The 16888-nt window shown below is 39.9% G+C and overlaps 2 protein-coding genes across 5 annotated transcripts in view; one reads left to right on the forward strand and one right to left on the reverse strand.

Annotated features, from left to right (window-relative positions):
- The first annotated feature begins 120 nt into the window (after positions 1-120).
- Positions 121-13592, forward strand: LOC113209619 (brefeldin A-inhibited guanine nucleotide-exchange protein 1). Of its 4 annotated transcripts, XM_026427256.2 has the most exons (29): positions 121-2258; positions 2724-2905; positions 2996-3142; positions 3219-3398; positions 3489-3735; positions 3817-3918; positions 3996-4180; positions 4260-4402; positions 4478-4712; positions 4784-5500; positions 5581-5738; positions 5815-6056; positions 6151-6302; positions 6387-6515; positions 6822-6951; positions 7031-7186; positions 7324-7451; positions 7533-7652; positions 7767-7942; positions 8035-8207; positions 8297-8457; positions 8555-8815; positions 9190-9219; positions 9517-9652; positions 9750-10090; positions 10168-10314; positions 10435-10624; positions 10707-10963; positions 11051-13592. In XM_026427256.2, exons 1-29 carry the CDS (start codon positions 2135-2137, stop codon positions 11228-11230), a joined length of 5529 nt encoding a protein of 1842 aa, XP_026283041.1. In that variant the 5' UTR covers positions 121-2134; the 3' UTR covers positions 11231-13592. The 4 variants fall into 4 exon arrangements, with proteins under 4 accessions (XP_026283041.1, XP_026283038.1, XP_026283040.1 ...); XM_026427253.2 differs by having other exon boundaries at positions 3489-3918; XM_026427254.2 differs by having other exon boundaries at positions 122-2258; positions 3489-3918; positions 10171-10314.
- The window catches only part of LOC113209622 (general odorant-binding protein 70), a 6084-nt gene continuing 2169 nt past the window's right edge, over positions 12974-16888 (reverse strand). The window contains exons 2-7 of the mRNA XM_026427258.2: positions 15636-15735; positions 15243-15364; positions 15113-15148; positions 14645-14801; positions 14179-14243; positions 12974-14060 (exon numbers count right to left, since the gene is read on the reverse strand). Coding sequence (XP_026283043.2) covers positions 14040-14060; positions 14179-14243; positions 14645-14801; positions 15113-15148; positions 15243-15364; positions 15636-15735 — 501 coding nt within the window. The 3' untranslated portion in view covers positions 12974-14039. The remainder of the gene's footprint in view (positions 14061-14178; positions 14244-14644; positions 14802-15112; positions 15149-15242; positions 15365-15635; positions 15736-16888) is intronic.

Genomic DNA, 16888 nt, shown 5'->3' on the forward strand with positions numbered 1-16888 from the left:
CTTAGACAAAAAGTTTTTGAAATCAAAAGTCCATTCGAATGAGCCCTAAATCTTCAAACTCCGTCCAGTGGTTCTCAAAATCCGTTTTCTGACGGGCACTCGGGCCGCCCCCATGCCCAGTGCACATCCTTCCCTCGACTTGAAAGACGAAAAGTGACATTCTGATGAAACTCGGGAACGCTTCAGAATTTCATCATGAAATTTTCCAAAATGAAACTAGAGCATTATTGGATCATTTTCGATTATATGCTGTTTTTACGTAAGTCTGAATGCTGAACCGCAAATCGCGCTGAAAAATAGGCAGTGGTCGTTACGCGGGTTGCCTACCCACAACCTCCGTAAGGCGCCATGTAAGCGGAATATGTGAATGAGCGCAGCAGAATCTATGGCAATTTCCTACACAGGTAGTAAATCATTTATTTTAAAACAGTACCAATTGAAAGAACTGGTTTGCCAGTTCAGAATGGCAAGAATGCCAGGAATATATACAGGTACACTTAAAGCCCAAATTAAGCCCCTCCCATAGCAGCGAGATTTGAAATGAATATGTAATTGTAGTCACACGTTATTTAGCGACTATGACATCTTTCAAAATGTCAAAATGACATTGTGGTGGCAGTACCAAATTTGTTAAAAATATTATTGCCACCTTGTAACTTGCGGAATTCCCCTGTCATGCTTCAATTACCATTTTGATTCAGTTCTGCGAGCAGCTTACTAACTTACTACTGAACCAAGTATCCCACTCGAAGACTGTGAGCCTCTTGCCCAGTGTGTGTAAAACTCAAGTTAGTTTGATCTATTTTACCTGATGTCGTTTTGATATAAAAGTTAAAATTTTCATGATGCTGCATGACAACTAAATGCTGTCACTTTTACTCGGCGCACTACATTATCATTTCCGAGTCACAACATTGGGACTGTAACATTTGTGGTCAGAATTTTGTCAATATCATGTCAGTGTGACATATTGTTGACTTTACGATACTTTGGTTCCCTTGTGACATAGATTACAACATCATGTAATGCACCCGCTATCTTTTGGTATCACCTTGTTGAAGGGGTATTACAATAAAACTGTGGCAATTTTGTACATTTAAAAAGATTTTTTTTTCAGACTTTAATTGTATTGATATATCTAACCTGGGATTCTGCGCAGTGTATTTTGTTTTACAAATGCTCTCAACATTAAAATTAACAGGATTGACAGTCTCATTTCATAGTCATCAAAAAGATGGCTAAGGGGAGGCTCCTTAGGCTTTTTAAATCACTAGAAAGTAAGCAATCAAGTCCAAGTAAATAAATCTCTCTGTTTATTGACATTGTATTTGGTTCAGCGAGATGGAGAGGAACCAAATTAATTTGCCGATTAGTGATTTTAATACATTACAATGTTTTTAACGATGTGTTTTCATGCCAGGAAAAGTAAAATGCAAAGGGTATAGTGTATTGAAAGATGTGAGTTTCATGTATGAATGAAAAGTTATGTTTAACGTGAAATATCCATACAATGCGCTTCACGAAATTGAAAATTGTCTTAGAGGACACTGATAACAAAAAGTATAACTCCCTTCAATATAAACTCCCACTTCACTGTGGTTTCCTATATTTTAAGCATGTTGCAGTTGAAAATTGTCTTTGAGGAAAGTTAAATTGGAGTTTATATTCTGACAAGGTTAAGCTGAAGTGATGGTTAATAAACAATCTGAAGATTCAGCTATAAAAATGAAGATGCGACTGTCACTCTAACTTCTCAGTTTTGACGATCACAGCTCTCCTATCACAATAATTGCTCTAACTCTCCCATTTTCAACTTTTAATTTGTTTGGAAATTACAAACATCGGTGTGAAAACCTAAACTCTTCGCGTCAAAACACAGCAGCTCACCATTTATCGTATCTGCTGATTTTTCATACACCGCTATAAGGCTAGCAAAGAAAGCACGATGGTAGTGGTGGGGGAACTTGACTGTGAATAGTCGTGAACCCGACTTCGGTGTCGGTGTGGAGGGTGCCGTCCATGAAAAACATGGCTTCTTATTTGCGTTAATCTCTTTCATTTATGGCTTTATTCGATGTGTCATGAATAGATCTCTAGATTAAGAAACATGGAAATGTTGTACATTTAGCTAAAAATGCAAAGAAGTTCTAAGACTAAAGAGATGTTCATTGTGCGTGCTTTGGAGAAGATCCTGAGCGACAAAGATATCAAACGGTCGTACCATTCTCAACTTAAACGTTCCTGTGAGATAGCTTTAGGTGAGCTGTGTTGTATTTTTTCTTTTAATTTCTCTGTTGTTTGATTGATGTGTGACTGATTATCTTCCTTTCTAAAAATGTCTCTAGTTCTGGCTAAATGACAATAGAAGGTTATGCTTGTCAACTTCCTCAGTTACTACACTTTTTGATACGAATACTTCAATTTTGTACATCATTGCTTTATTTTATAGAAAGTATAGTATTTTCATTATGTAGCTGTTCTGTTTCCTTTGACATACCTTGTATGTTTGTACCAGTGTTGTACATCGATTCATAACCTCACTTTTTCTGACATAACTAGCTGTCATTTTCTGCTTGGACACCATACTGACACATCTAGACTGGATTGTGTAATACTCTTTTGTCCCGACACAAGCATTTCACAAACTCACCTGTGACTGTCAATCGCTTAGTATTTAGTTCATGTAATGAAAAGTCTACAACCAAACATATAATCCATTACAGAGGAAATAAAGAATGAGCTGAAAGATGCAGATGCTGAAGCAGGAAATTCATCTTCAGCTCTACCCTTGCCCAAAGAAGATGCAGCCAATAATGTTTCTGCCGAGAAGTACTTTTTACCTTTTGAACTGGCTTGTCAAAGCAAATCTTCACGAATCGTTGTGACAGCCTTGGATTGCCTTCAGGTAATGTCATAGGTCTACTTTATATTGGTGTAATTAAAAATTACAACTTGCAAGTCTTTGCTACTCACTTTAACTATTTTTGTTCTATAGAAACTGATTGCCTATGGCCATCTGACTGGAAATATTCCTGATTCCACAACACCAGGGAAGCAACTTATTGATCGTATAGTGGAGACTATTTGTGGTTGTTTCAGTGGTCCACAAACAGATGAGGGTGTTCAATTGCAAATAATTAAGGTGAACATTGTCCTGGGTGTTGTCCTAGTTGTGCTCTAAGTTATTATAAATTGTACTAATTTTTAACATGTTGTAGGCTTTGCTAACTGTTGTAACCAGTCAACATGTTGAAGTACATGAAGGAACTATCTTACTTGCTGTTCGCACCTGTTATAACATTTACTTGGCAAGCAAAAACCTTATCAACCAGACTACAGCAAGAGCCACCTTGACCCAAATGTTAAATGTTATCTTTGGTCGTATGGAGAGTCAGGCTGTAAGTTATATATTTGAGGAATCTTAATTTTACTCGAAATGAGCTTGTTTTTATTTGTGTTTGTGTGTCTGCGTCTGTTTGCTTGTTTAGGAGATAGATGAGATTGACAAACTAAAAGAGTTATCTGATAGTTCAAATGAACGCCCTCAAGCAGAAGGTAGTACTAAAGCACCTGAAACTGAACCTGCTCCAGTACAAATCACTCCCACTAGCCCAACAGAAACTACTCCTGCCTCTTTTCCTGTCTCTGAGAATCAAACTGTAAGTGAGGACACTCAAATAGCTGTTGCATCAAACCATGCTCCAACTGTACTGAATGACAGACCAGAAACCATCGGTGAGAGTTCTCCTCCTCAACTTTTAACTGAAACCAATCAGGAGGATGGGATAGAATCAACTGTTGATAAATCTTCTGCAGGTGTTGTTGAAGAGCGCACACCTGGTGATGGTGAAGGAGGTGATTCAAATCAAGAAATGGTGATAGGAATATTAAACTCCATAGTAGAAACAGTTGTTCAAGGTTGGTTGTACCGAATCTATCCTCTCTTACTTTTAAATTTTCCAGTTTACTAACATTGTCTTGTCTATTATGACTAGGCTGTGAGTCAAATGGTGTTCCCCCTGGGGTTATACATGGAGCTCAAGAGGCTACAGGTGATGCTTTGTCAGTGGCAGAGCCCAGTGCTAATTCTGAAATTGAAAATAATATTTCTAATAGTGTTGGTATAGCCCCAAATACTAATGCACCTCAAACAACTCCCTTGCCGAGGGTTCCCTCTCAGGTAAGGTATTATTTGCATTGTTTCTCTGAAAAGTTTTGTGTTTCCTTAAAGATAAATCTGATTAAAAATTTGCTTTTAGGAAAGTGTTGATGTTAGCAATGAAAGTGATGCTGTCACTACTACTCCAAAATTTACTCATGTTAGACAGAAAGATGCTTTCCTAGTTTTTCGCTCCCTGTGTAAACTGTCAATGAAACCTGTTCCAGAACAACCTGACCCCAAGTGAGTTTTCCACCTTCCCCTCCTTACTATGTCTATTTTTCAAGTGTTAAAAAAACACCTTTCTTTGTTTTTAAGGTCACACGAACTTCGATCCAAGATCTTATCCCTTCATCTGCTTCTGTCAATACTTCAGAATGCTGGGCCAGTATTTCGGGCCAATGAAATGTTTATTACAGCTATTAAACAATATCTTTGTGTTGCCCTCTCCAAAAATGGAGTGTCCTCAGTGCCTGAGGTGTTCGAGCTGTCACTTGCAATCTTCCTTGCTCTGCTCTCCAAGTTCAAAATGCACCTAAAAATGCAAATTGAGGTACTTATCTTTCCCGCTGCTTCGTAGTATGTTTTTAGAGGAATATTACTTAAATTAACTTAATATTACAGGTTTTCTTCAAAGAAATTTTCCTCAATATTTTAGAAACTTCTAGCTCTTCTTTTGAACATAAATGGATGGTTATCCAGGCTCTGACAAGAATATGTGCTGATGCACAAAGCGTTGTTGACATTTATGTTAATTATGACTGTGATCTATCTGCTGCTAATTTGTTTGAAAGGCTTGTGAATGATTTGTCTAAAATAGCTCAGGGACGTCAAGCTTTGGAGCTAGGTGCAACTCCAAACCAGGAAAAGTCAATGCGCATAAGAGGCTTGGAATGTCTTGTTTCAATTCTCAAATGTATGGTGGAGTGGAGTAAAGACTTGTATGTTAACCCGAACTCCCAAACATCATTGGGTGAACGAAAAGATCCCGAGACTGAGCCTATACCCCAGCCTTCAAGCACAGGCAGTATGAAGTCAACACATGGCGGTAGTAGCAATAGTATCAACTCAGCCACGTCCAGTGTCAGCATGAATACCATCAATAGAGAATTTCTTGACTCTCCAGAACAATTTGAAGTTCTCAAGCAGCAAAAAGAAGTATGGGAATCAGGTATACAGATATTCAATCGGAAACCAAAGAAGGGAGTTCAGTATCTTCAAGAGCAGCGTCTTCTGGGATCTACTCCAGGAGAAGTTGCCGAATGGCTTCATTCTGATGAACGCCTAGACAAGACTGGAATAGGAGACTTTTTAGGGGACAGTGATGATTTCTGCAAAGAGGTATCTAGCTGATAGTCTCTTCGTTATCATTTTGTGTTCGTGTCAGTGTCGTACATTAAACATCCTTATTTTTGCTCCAGGTGATGTATGCATACATAGATCAAATGAATTTTAAGGACCGTGACCTAGTAGCTGCCCTACGATATTTCTTGGAAGGTTTTAGACTTCCAGGAGAAGCTCAAAAAATTGATCGTCTCATGGAAAAATTTGCGAGTAGATATTGTGAATGTAACCCCAAGTAAGTTTTTACTTCTCCTTCAGAGGAACAATCTAATCTAATCTATCTTACTTACGCTGCTAATATTTCTCCACAGTAATAATCTGTTTGCAAGTGCTGACACTGCGTATGTCCTTGCATATTCCGTCATTATGTTAACCACTGACTTACATTCACCTCAAGTTAAAAGCAAAATGACTAAAGAACAATATATTCGTTTAAATCAAGGGATAAGTGACAGCAAAGACTTGCCTCAAGAATATCTTTCTCAAATTTATGATGAAATTGCTGGCCATGAAATAAAGATGAAAGGAGGTTCAAGTAAACCAGGCAAACAAGGTGAGACACTGCTATAATTTGCTTATTTTCAAGGCTTTTAAAGTATTGCAGTGTTGTGTTTCTGACATGAGCTATAATGCCTCCTTACTTTTAGTTATTTCAAGTGAAAAGAAACGTCGCTTCCTCTGGAATATGGAAATGGAAGTGATCTCGACTGCTGCTAAAAACTTAATGGAATCAGTCAGTCATGTTCAAGCTCCATTTACATCAGCAAAACATCTTGAACATGTCCGGCCAATGTTTAAGGTAAACTTATCTGTTTTATTGAATTATAACAACTAAAATACTTGGTGTTAATATTGTCTGTAATTTGTATTCTTTTCATACCAGATGGCATGGACTCCGTTTTTGGCGGCATTCAGCGTTGGTCTTCAGGATTGTGATGATCAGGAAATTGCTTATTTATGTCTTGATGGTATTCGTTGTGCAATTCGTATCACCTGTATTTTTCATATGACTGTAAGATATCAGATTTGATAATTTTCATCATTATTTTTTCACACAATTATAAGATGCTATGTTTTTTATGTAAACTTTTCCTTTGTTGCTGTTGCGGCCTTATTTTCCTGTTATTCCAAAGTGGATGATGCCTCTGTGCATATCCAGCCTCCACTTTCCACTAACAGAAAGTCCAAAAGCATCTAGAGCAACAAAGGCACTGCTTGCATTGATAATATGGGCATCCCATAGTTGTCTAATTAATACCGGTAGTATGAACTTTCTTCTGACTTTTTTTTTTCATTGTGTCGTACCTTCCTGTCCTAGCTGGAACGTGATGCTTATGTTCAAGCATTGGCAAGATTTACTCTGCTTACTGCGAATTCGCCAATCACAGAGATGAAAGCTAAAAATGTTGATACTATCAAGACACTCATCACTGTGGCGCACACCGATGGTAATTGATGTCAGAAAACTGATCAATCCAAGTAATAATATGGCAATCTCTAGTTGGTAAATATTTTTTATTTTAACAGGAAATTATCTTGGAACATCATGGTTGGACATCATTAAATGTATCAGTCAGTTGGAATTGGCTCAGTTAGTTGGAACTGGTGTCCGACCTCAGTTCATCTCAAGTACAAAGAGCTATGATCATCACCACCCAGATCTACTCAGTAAAATGTTGGATCGTAAGTAAATAAATTCACATTATGCACTGGTCTCCTTTTTTTTTCTAATTTTGTATTGTAGAAAATCATTAAATTTTAACAGTGACAAATATTTATCCACTGATAATTTGTTTACACTTGTATCCTATTATTTACAGCAAATGTAAAAGAGTCAATTGGTGAAACTTCATCACAGAGTGTTGTTGTTGCTGTGGATAGAATATTTACTGGCTCAATCAAACTCGATGGTGACGCCATTGTTGACTTTGTTAGGGCATTGTGTCAGGTAACTGCAAAACTCTTTGTAAATACTAAGTGTTTGAAAGGAAAATCTTGATCTCTATATTGCATTACCGTTCAAATTTAGGTTTCACTGGATGAGTTAGCTCACCCCCAACATCCTCGCATGTTCAGTTTGCAAAAAATTGTAGAAATTTCCTATTACAACATGGGGAGAATCCGTCTTCAATGGTCTCGAATCTGGCAGGTAAAACATTTGCAAATGTTGTTCTTCTGTATTGAAGACTAAATTATTTTTATGAAACTATCATTGTTGCTACCTCGCACTTGTAATCGTAATCAGTACTGATTTATTTGACAGGTTCTTGGTGAACACTTCAACAAAGTTGGGTGCAATCCTAGTGAGGATATTGCTTTTTTTGCCGTAGATTCACTTAGACAACTATCAATGAAATTTATTGAGAAAGGGGAATTTGCCAACTTTAGATTCCAGAAAGATTTTCTAAGGCCATTTGAGCACATTATGAAGAAGAACCGGTAAGCAATTGATTCCCATTTTATCACTATCTATTTATGAGAAATTTAATTTTGTTATGGATGTTGTGAAGTACTACCTCATTCGTTTCTAGAATGCCATCAATCCGAGACATGGTTGTACGGTGTATTGCACAGATGGTTAATTCCCAGGCTCATAACATCAGATCCGGATGGAAAAATATTTTCAGTGTTTTTCATCTAGCTGCTTCTGACAGTGATGAAGCAATTGTTGAACTAGCATTTCTCACCACTGGGAAGATTATCAGTGAGTTGTTAAAATTTTGGAAGGATGCGTAATTTGTATGTGTAGTGTAGTGTGTAAGACCAGTGTGTAAACTTGCTCAATGTTTCCAGATCAATTATATGCACAGCACTTTCCGATTATGATAGACTCATTCCAGGATGCTGTAAAATGTCTTTCGGAGTTTGCATGTAATGCTAGCTTTCCGGATACAAGTATGGAAGCAATTCGTCTTGTTAGAACATGTGCAATTTATGTGGATGAAAAGCCTCAGGTACTGATTCTTAGTTAATGCTTTTCTCCTATCCAACTAACATCTAGGGCAGAATCAATTATGGTAATGTATATGTATTTTCTCTTTTTTTTTTTAGCTATTTTGTGAACATACAATGGAGGATAACACAGTACCAGAAGAGGATAGAGTATGGGTTAGAGGCTGGTTCCCTCTTTTGTTTGAACTATCTTGTGTTGTAAGCCGTTGTAAACTAGATGTTCGAACCAGAGGTCTTACAGTGTTGTTTGAGATTGTCAAAACACATGGCGATGCGTTTAAACCACATTGGTGGAAGGACCTCTTTCAAGTTCTGTTCCGAATATTTGATAATATGAAGTTGCCTGAACAACATACTGAGGTAAGTAAGGTTAGAATTGAGAGTTGCACAGTAGCTAAAATAAAGTAGAGTCTGACAAAATACGTATAAAAAAAATTCTGTGTGAACTTATAGATAGTGTTATTGTGTGCGCTTGTAGATGCTCTTACCTTCCCATGAAATGCAAGTCTTGTATTTTCCAGCCTTCTGTGTAATTAATCGTACAAAGCTGGATTTCGCTCTTAATCCTCTCCTCCTGCTTAATTCCGGAATCAGTTTTACCTATATCAATTTATCAATAAGCACTACTATTACCTGTCCTAATTGATTTTTTTTTTTTAAACCCTAAGTGACCGTTTTGTAGTTTTTTATGTTCTGTGGCCTGCTTCACTCATACCCTCTTGCCTTCCTCACAGCCCAGTGCAGAGCTTGCTGCTAATCTTGAGGTTAGTGTAGTTTGTAGCATCAAAACTTGTGGTTTTGCCTGTTTGTCTATGCTTTACTTCTTTTAAACAAATTATCTGTGTACCCTCTAAGCCTCTTTGATACAGCTTCCTTGTATAGGACTTTAGTGAATGATCTATCTTAACTGCTATCAATTAAATTATCTATGACCTTTACATTCTGTGTTACTTTCATGTAACTTACAATTTTGTCTCTGTAAGGGAGGGTATAGTATCTCATTAGTATTTAATTGTATCAGTCACTAATTTTTATAAACATTTTCTGCTCTTCTCCTACAGAAAGCCGAGTGGATGACCACAACGTGCAATCATGCATTGTATGCTATTATTGATGTCTTTACTCAGTATTTTGACACTCTTGGGCCCTTACTACTTGGAGACCTCTATTCTCAATTACATTGGTGTGTGCAGCAGGGTAAGTGTTGTCTAAAAACATAAGACTATGATGAACATTGCCTTTAAAGACATATTTCCCTCTGTAATTTCTAAACCTTTTTATTTACGCTCTGCAGACAATGAACAACTTGCAAGGTCAGGAACAAATTGTCTTGAAAATTTGGTCATATCTAATGGACTAAAGTTTAATGAAGAAACTTGGGACAAAACATGTCAATGCATGGTTGACATTTTCACTGCTACTATACCCAATGCCCTTTTGACATGGAAACCTCCAGAGACAATTGGCAAAGAAAGTGATTTGGACATAATAATGTCACCTAATGATTCATCGCAGTATGATGGGGCTGTTGCAGCACTAGCAAATCAAAAGCAGACTGGCATACTGAAGCGTTCTAACAGTACTCACAGCGAAATAAGTGTTAGCAGCAATTCCCCCGAAGACAAAGCAAATAGGGTGAGAAAACTGTTATTTCTTGACGCACACATTTCCTTAACAAAAATGAACTAATAATTAGCCTTGTTTATTTTTAGCAGGTTTCCTCACCAGAAAACAAGCTGTTTTCTGGCCTTCTCATTAAGTGTATTGTGCAACTTGAGTTAATTCAGACAATTGACAACATTGTCTTCTACCCGTCTACATCTCGAAAAGAAGATCAAGAAAATCTTGCTCTTGCACAGGTTTGTTGAAAAAAAACAGAGAGAATTGTGGAATTATATAAGTCCATTTTGCTCTGGTTTTGAAATCTCATCATTTTACCTGTAATTCTTGTATTCTAATGCAAATTTGTGATGATACAGGCTGACTTAATGCACTCTGAAGCTCCCTTGTCATCAAGTATCGTCTCTGAGCAAACAGAAGAATTGGGAATGTATTGTCATTTAAGTTCAAAGCATCTTCTACTTTTGACTGATTGCTTACTTCAGTCTCATCGTTTTGCGAAAGCATTCAATTCTAATCATGAACAACGAAATTTACTTTGGAAAGCAGGTTTGTTCCTCTTGTTAGTTAGAATTTTTTATTGTTTTTTGTTATTTTTTTTTCAATTGCTAATCTTTTGTATTTGTTTTAGGATTCAAGGGGAGTGTGAAACCAAATTTACTGAAGCAAGAAACTCAGTCATTGGCCTGTGTTCTTCGCATTCTTTTTAAGATGTATTCAGATGAGAATCGTCGAGAGGCATGGCCTCAAATTCAGGAAAGATTGATTGAAGTATGCAGAGAAGCTCTGGAGTACTTCCTGTGCCTTCAATCAGAATCTCATAGAGATGCGTGGACGTGTTTGTTGCTTCTTGTGCTGAACAGAATTTTTAAAATGACTGATGAACGGGTGAGGTCTTGTTTTCCATCTGCAGTTCTTTCACTGTGGTATGTTTAGGAGTTTTGCTTAAAACATATTATGTTTGAAATGTTTCAGTTTGCTGCCCATGCTTCAAGTTATTATCCTCTACTTTGTGAAATAATGTGTTTTGATCTGAAGCCAGAACTGCGGTCGGTTCTACGACGCTTCTTCCTTCGTATTGGTCCAGTGTTTGGGATTACAAACTCAACAGAAGCAATTCATTCATCATATGGTCAGGTAAACACCTCAGTGTGAAGTACGATCAACTCCTTTGTTAATGGCTGTTAATGTTAAAAATATGAATATTTATATTGTTATTGTTGCTCTGAAGTTTAATGAAGTAGTTCTGACTAATATCCTCTCTGTCATACATTGTCATTATACAGCTTTCAAGTTCACAATTGACTTATGTTTGCTTCACATGAGTCCTGAATGTGATATTTAACTGCAAAATTTGAAGTAGAAAATTTAAATATTCAATAGGTGCCCAAATTGCAGTCCGACAATTTTAATAAGATTTTACAAATGTAAATTATGTTAATTTTATATCATGAAGTTAGTTGGCTCATATTGTTTTTAAGGTGAAATTTATGAGAAGACTTTATGATAAATGTACTGTTGACAGGGTCCAGCATAAGGTATTTTTGAAGTATGGTATGACTTTTATTTTGTCTTAGTTGTACTCTAGAAATATGAAACTGTATCGGATGTTTTTATTTCTTTCTTCCTTTCTTTACTCCATTTTTTTATTGTAAATAGTCATCATCAAAATGGAATATTGCTATATTTATATTTTTACCTTCATTGTGTTAATGTTATTATTTATAATTCCATTGCCATTTTCAAAGGTTTGTGCATGCAAATCCAGTGTGGCCTTGTACCATCATTTCTTTTAAGTTCACTCTTCTGTCTTCGCCATCAGGGCAAATGGTTATTACTCTAGAATAACTACTGCTTAAATGTTTTCCCCTCTCCCTGCTACGAGTTCTATTGCGTACCCCAGATCTGACAAGTAGTATGCAAGCTTGGTGATGCCGTGCTGCTGCTTCTACGAACTTCCTTTAAGCTCATTTGTATATTAGAGAATTATTACCTCTGTATGTTCCCATCCCTCTATGGCTACTTATGCTGTGTGAAAGTCCTGTTTTATGATTAAGACCCTTCTCATGGCCTTTCTTTGAACTTTAAAGATATTAGTGTTAGGCCTCTTCATCTAACTGAAGCAGTTTTATCAGTGTTGGTTGACCCCTGAATGTTTTTGGGTTGGTCTGTGAAGGATTTGTTAGGATCTTTGCTTGATCCATAAAGGACTGAAAATTTTAAATCTCTGTCTTGAACAAGAATTTTGTTTTTTTTTCATACGATACTGATTTATTGTGGATGTCTATCCAGATCACTTAAGTGATGTTTTCGGTGGTAAAGTCATCAAAGTTGCCATGTTTTGTTTTGTTTTATTTAAATTATATACGTATTATTGAAGGTTATTCATAGTGAAGTAATGTTTTTTATTGCCTGGATTTGCACTGGTGGAGTCCATAATGTGCTTTTGAAACCCATTTTGTGATATCGTTGCTGTCCAGCTTTACAGAATCAATTACTTATGACAATGTTATTAAAACATATATTATGCAGGGCTTTAATTGCTCCTTAAAGAAATATTGCTGTCCAAAAGGTCACCCCCTTTTCCTACCCTTTCAATCAAACCTGTATGTTTACTGAATTTCAAAAAGATTGAAAGGAATTAAGCAGGAAGCGGCGTAGGATATACTCTTAGATGTGTGACCACTACATTATTTTTATTAGGGGTTCTTCCTTTGTTGAGTGAGGCAATGAGACCCTTATATCAGAATCAGTCTTACACCCTGAATATATTTTTCAACCTATTAAATTGTTTTTCTTGTAATATTTAACTTGAGGCTTTTCTAGTCATGCATAAGGTTAACTTTACCACTCATTATGATTATAGAAATGCCTAAACTGATTATAGTAGTACTTAACTTATGTTTTTTTTTTTTTTAGAACAAATTTCTGGCCAATACTTATGGCATGAATAGCCAAAAGATTGCATGAGATTGAATATAAATTGTACACAAGCAAGAGTGCTCTACATTTATGGAGTTATAGATAATACATCACAATATAAAACATAGTCGTATTTAAGTATTATTCAGAAGCATGTATTTAGGTCGATTGTAGGTGATTTATCCTCCGTACACATTGACTTTACATTAAATGCTTTTTGCTTTTCTAGGCCATTCCGCATCATGTGGTCGCGATGTATCTTATCAATGGCACCTTCAGTTTGGTTTGAATACTGACTTTATCAGCACCATAAACATGACTGAACATTTTTATGTTTTGTTACATATATGTTTTTTTAGGTAGCATATTTTATTGATTTGTTTTCCTTTGATGTCATTTGTTGAATTAGTTTCAAATTGGTCATTTTATAATGCCTTGTACTGAAGCAGACCTTATATCTTAGAGCATTATTGATGTAAGGGACATTCCAGTCCAGTTACTATTGGATATATTGGTCAATCATTCATTAAGTGTTCTTGTTAAGCTAATTTTGAGCAATGAGACAGATAAAATAAATCTGTTAATCTGAAACCTATTTTATTTTATGTTTTGCAACCATGAATTATTTATGGCTTCAGCTTCAACCACAGTTTTTCTACCAAGAAGCAAATGAAAACTGAAAGATTTTGGGTTAAGTATACTTTGGTAAAGGAACACAACTTTAAAGTTAATTATTGTGATTCACCACAATTCTTTTACTTTGTTTTGATTTAAATTTTATTGTACAACAATTTCATTTGTGACTAGGTGACATTCTTAATTAATAGAGATGGTTTAGAAGCCAGTTCAGTTTCTTCAGTTCATTACAATTATTTGTATCTTAAGAATTATTGTGGAGGCAAGCACACTTCTCTTTTTAAACCATTAGGAACAGTATGATGGTCATGATCACACGTTAACTAAATACTATTTGGTGAAATGGGGAAGATGATTGATGATTGAGAATGATCGGTGGCAGATGAATGATCGAATTTAGGAAGCATTAAGGTGAGGCACCGCAATACTGCAAGGAGGATAAGAAAAACTTTACATTCCAATAAAAATACAATTTGAAAAATTCAAAAAGTATTTTTTAAAATGTGGAGCTAACATTACTCATAATTATTGCATCGTGAACTTACCTCTATGATTTGGTCGCTGACACATTCAAACAGGTCGTATGCAAGGTAGCATTTTTGTCCAGGCTCTGCAAAAAACAAGAAACTTGTACGGTAGATGTTGGGAATGACTTCTCGGATGTAAGTGTGTGCTCTGCCTTCTTGCGCCAAGATTGTGCAAGACTTCGAGGGACCCCCGAAAAAGTGACCACATCCGTGTTTGTCATCGGGATCGCGAAACCCAGAACCAATAGGTTCTGCACTGCACAACCATAAACCATATTCAGCAGAACGAGGCCGGGGAGAATACTGCCGCGGCTATGCCGGGCGTTCTTTCACTCTCAGATCCTCATCTCAGCACACAACAGCACCCAACCAGTTTGACTAGTTGCAGTCCCCAGAGCACACGAACCTCCCGCACCCCCCACATGCAACTGAGTTTGCCAACTGGCAGGCACAGGCTCACAGGTTCCAGCAGCTCGTTCCTCACCCTTGACGGCCTGGGGCAGGAGCCTCCCCTGCTGTTGCGCGGCTCCCAGGCAGTGGTTGACGGCCTGCGCCGTCGCCAGGAAGTAGCTCGCGTCCTGCACGCCCTCGGCGTAAAGCTTGACCAGTCCTTCGCCCGTGGGCAGCCCGGCGGAGTTCAGCTGTGCGCGGAGGTAACAAAGGAACATGCAAAAATAATATGGTGATGTATAGGAAGCCCAATGAAACAAAAGGAACATGGTGAGATTACAGATCACATTCACGTCGTCATCAATATTTTTGGTCGAAAACTTTGACTTTAAACGTCGGTGTGAAACCATCTTTCATGTTGAGAAAAGACGCTTGACCGGCGCGGCGGCGCAGTTGACTACCGCCCGCCCGGCCTACACTACACGATACGACCTCACTACTAGCCGCGCGAGTCGCTGTCCTTCGAGGCTCAGATGACGACTCCCTCGCCTCACGTACTCACCGCTTTCACCTTCTTGTACACACAGTGAAGCAGACACTGCAACATATAAAAAAGTTCGTGTCATTCGGGGACTGCTCAAGGGGCACGACATGAAGGGGAGGGGGAGGGAAGGCCCTCCGGGGGGACTCACCCCGGCGATGCGTCTCTCGTCCTCGGTGAAGGCCTGCCGGCGAGCCCTGCTCTTGCCGGGCTGCCGGGTCTTGGCGTCCCTGGAGATGATGCCGGTGGACTCGCCCAGCACGCTCAGCGCCTCTGCAGGATAAACGGATGTGCACATGAAGCCTCCTCGAAGAATATATGGTATTGCAGCAGGTGGTGGATTGCATATCCCGTGGCCTTCCAAGTATGGAAGGTGGGTCAGAAATTAGTCAAAAGTGAAGTCAAGCATGTAGAGAAGTGAAGAGACAAGCATATGATACCGACTGGCAGGATCAACCAGGTAGCTATGTCGTTCACCCATGAGCGTCTGTTGAGATAGATGTAACCACCGCCGCCACCATACCATCACCACCACTTTTCATACCCTCGAGGATCGACAGCTTGATGTCCTCCTGGCACTCGTTGATCACCTTCTCGATCCGCTGCGGCGCGGCGGGAGGGGTGGCGCAGCGCCCCCGCACCAGCTGCAGGAACGGAGCAGAGGAGGCGCCTGTGTTACTGGCAATCATGAGTCACGGGTGCCCCGCCCCGCTCAGCGCCGGCGCCGGCAGCCGGCAGGTGCGCCGCGACGGTCTCTCCGTGCACCGGTGCACCCCCGGCCGCACGGCGCTGCACGGCCTCTTGCAGCAGCTCCGGCCCGTGCATCGCAATGAGCGGGCGATGGGCCCGACCTTGACCCACTCCAGCGCTTCTTAGTTTAGCGGGGCGGGGCGACGCCCTGCTCAGCTCACCCCGACGTGTCGGCGTCGGTCGGCGTCCAGACAGATCCCGCCGCCTCACGCGACGTATAGGACCGACCGCTGTTGTTGTTGGCGTTGTTTTTGTGTGTTTTTTTTTGGTCGCCTCCTTGAAGTATTGGTCGCGAGCGATGGCCGAGCCGGAGTCCTCCAACAAGGTGCCGCCGCCGCCCGAGCCCCGCGGACCCGCAGCCCCACCGTCCCCTCTGGTGTCGCAACCCGTGCCCCGTCCCGGCTCCCTTCGCGCCCTGCCTTGCTGACTGACACGAGGTGCTGCCTCCCATGCTTGTGCCCCGCAATTGGTGTCGCGGTGTCGCTGTGTTGCAGCGACTAATTATCTGCGGCCGAAGCTCTGCCGTGCCATTTTTGGCGCGGTCGGCGACGCAGAGCCATACGCAGATGGAGGCGCCCCATGCCGCCTTGACACGGGCCCGCTGGGGGGGCCCCCGGTGACCCTGACGACGCGGTTTACTGATGAGGTTTGCTCTTGCTCCAAACTCCAGTCGGCCGAGGCTTGCCTAAGCTAAGCACTCAGCAAACAGCGCCCGATGCCAAAGCCGAGAAGCCGTTTCCGCGCGCGGCTCGGCTCGGCGGCGGCCGGGCGGCCGACTCCCTCAACTCGACGAATTGCATTATTATTTGCGGAAAGATGGCGGGGCGTGTCGGAGAGGGCCCTGCAAGGCCAGAACCAGAACCTGTTTCTCGACTGCGTAATCCCGCGGCACGCTGCGACAGGCTATAGCTTATTGTTCGCTCCGTGAGCTCCGTTTCCACCTTTTGCCCGCGTATTTTCTGACAGTAATAATTCCACGACCATTTTTTCTTCTTTCGCTATATGCAAGCTTGTGTGGACACCCCAACTCCGCAAGACGGCGGGGCG

The sequence above is a fragment of the Frankliniella occidentalis genome, unplaced genomic scaffold (assembly GCF_000697945.3).
Source record: "Frankliniella occidentalis isolate FOCC.00 unplaced genomic scaffold, Focc_3.1 Scaffold236, whole genome shotgun sequence".
In the NCBI taxonomy this organism is placed as follows: domain Eukaryota; kingdom Metazoa; phylum Arthropoda; class Insecta; order Thysanoptera; family Thripidae; genus Frankliniella; species Frankliniella occidentalis.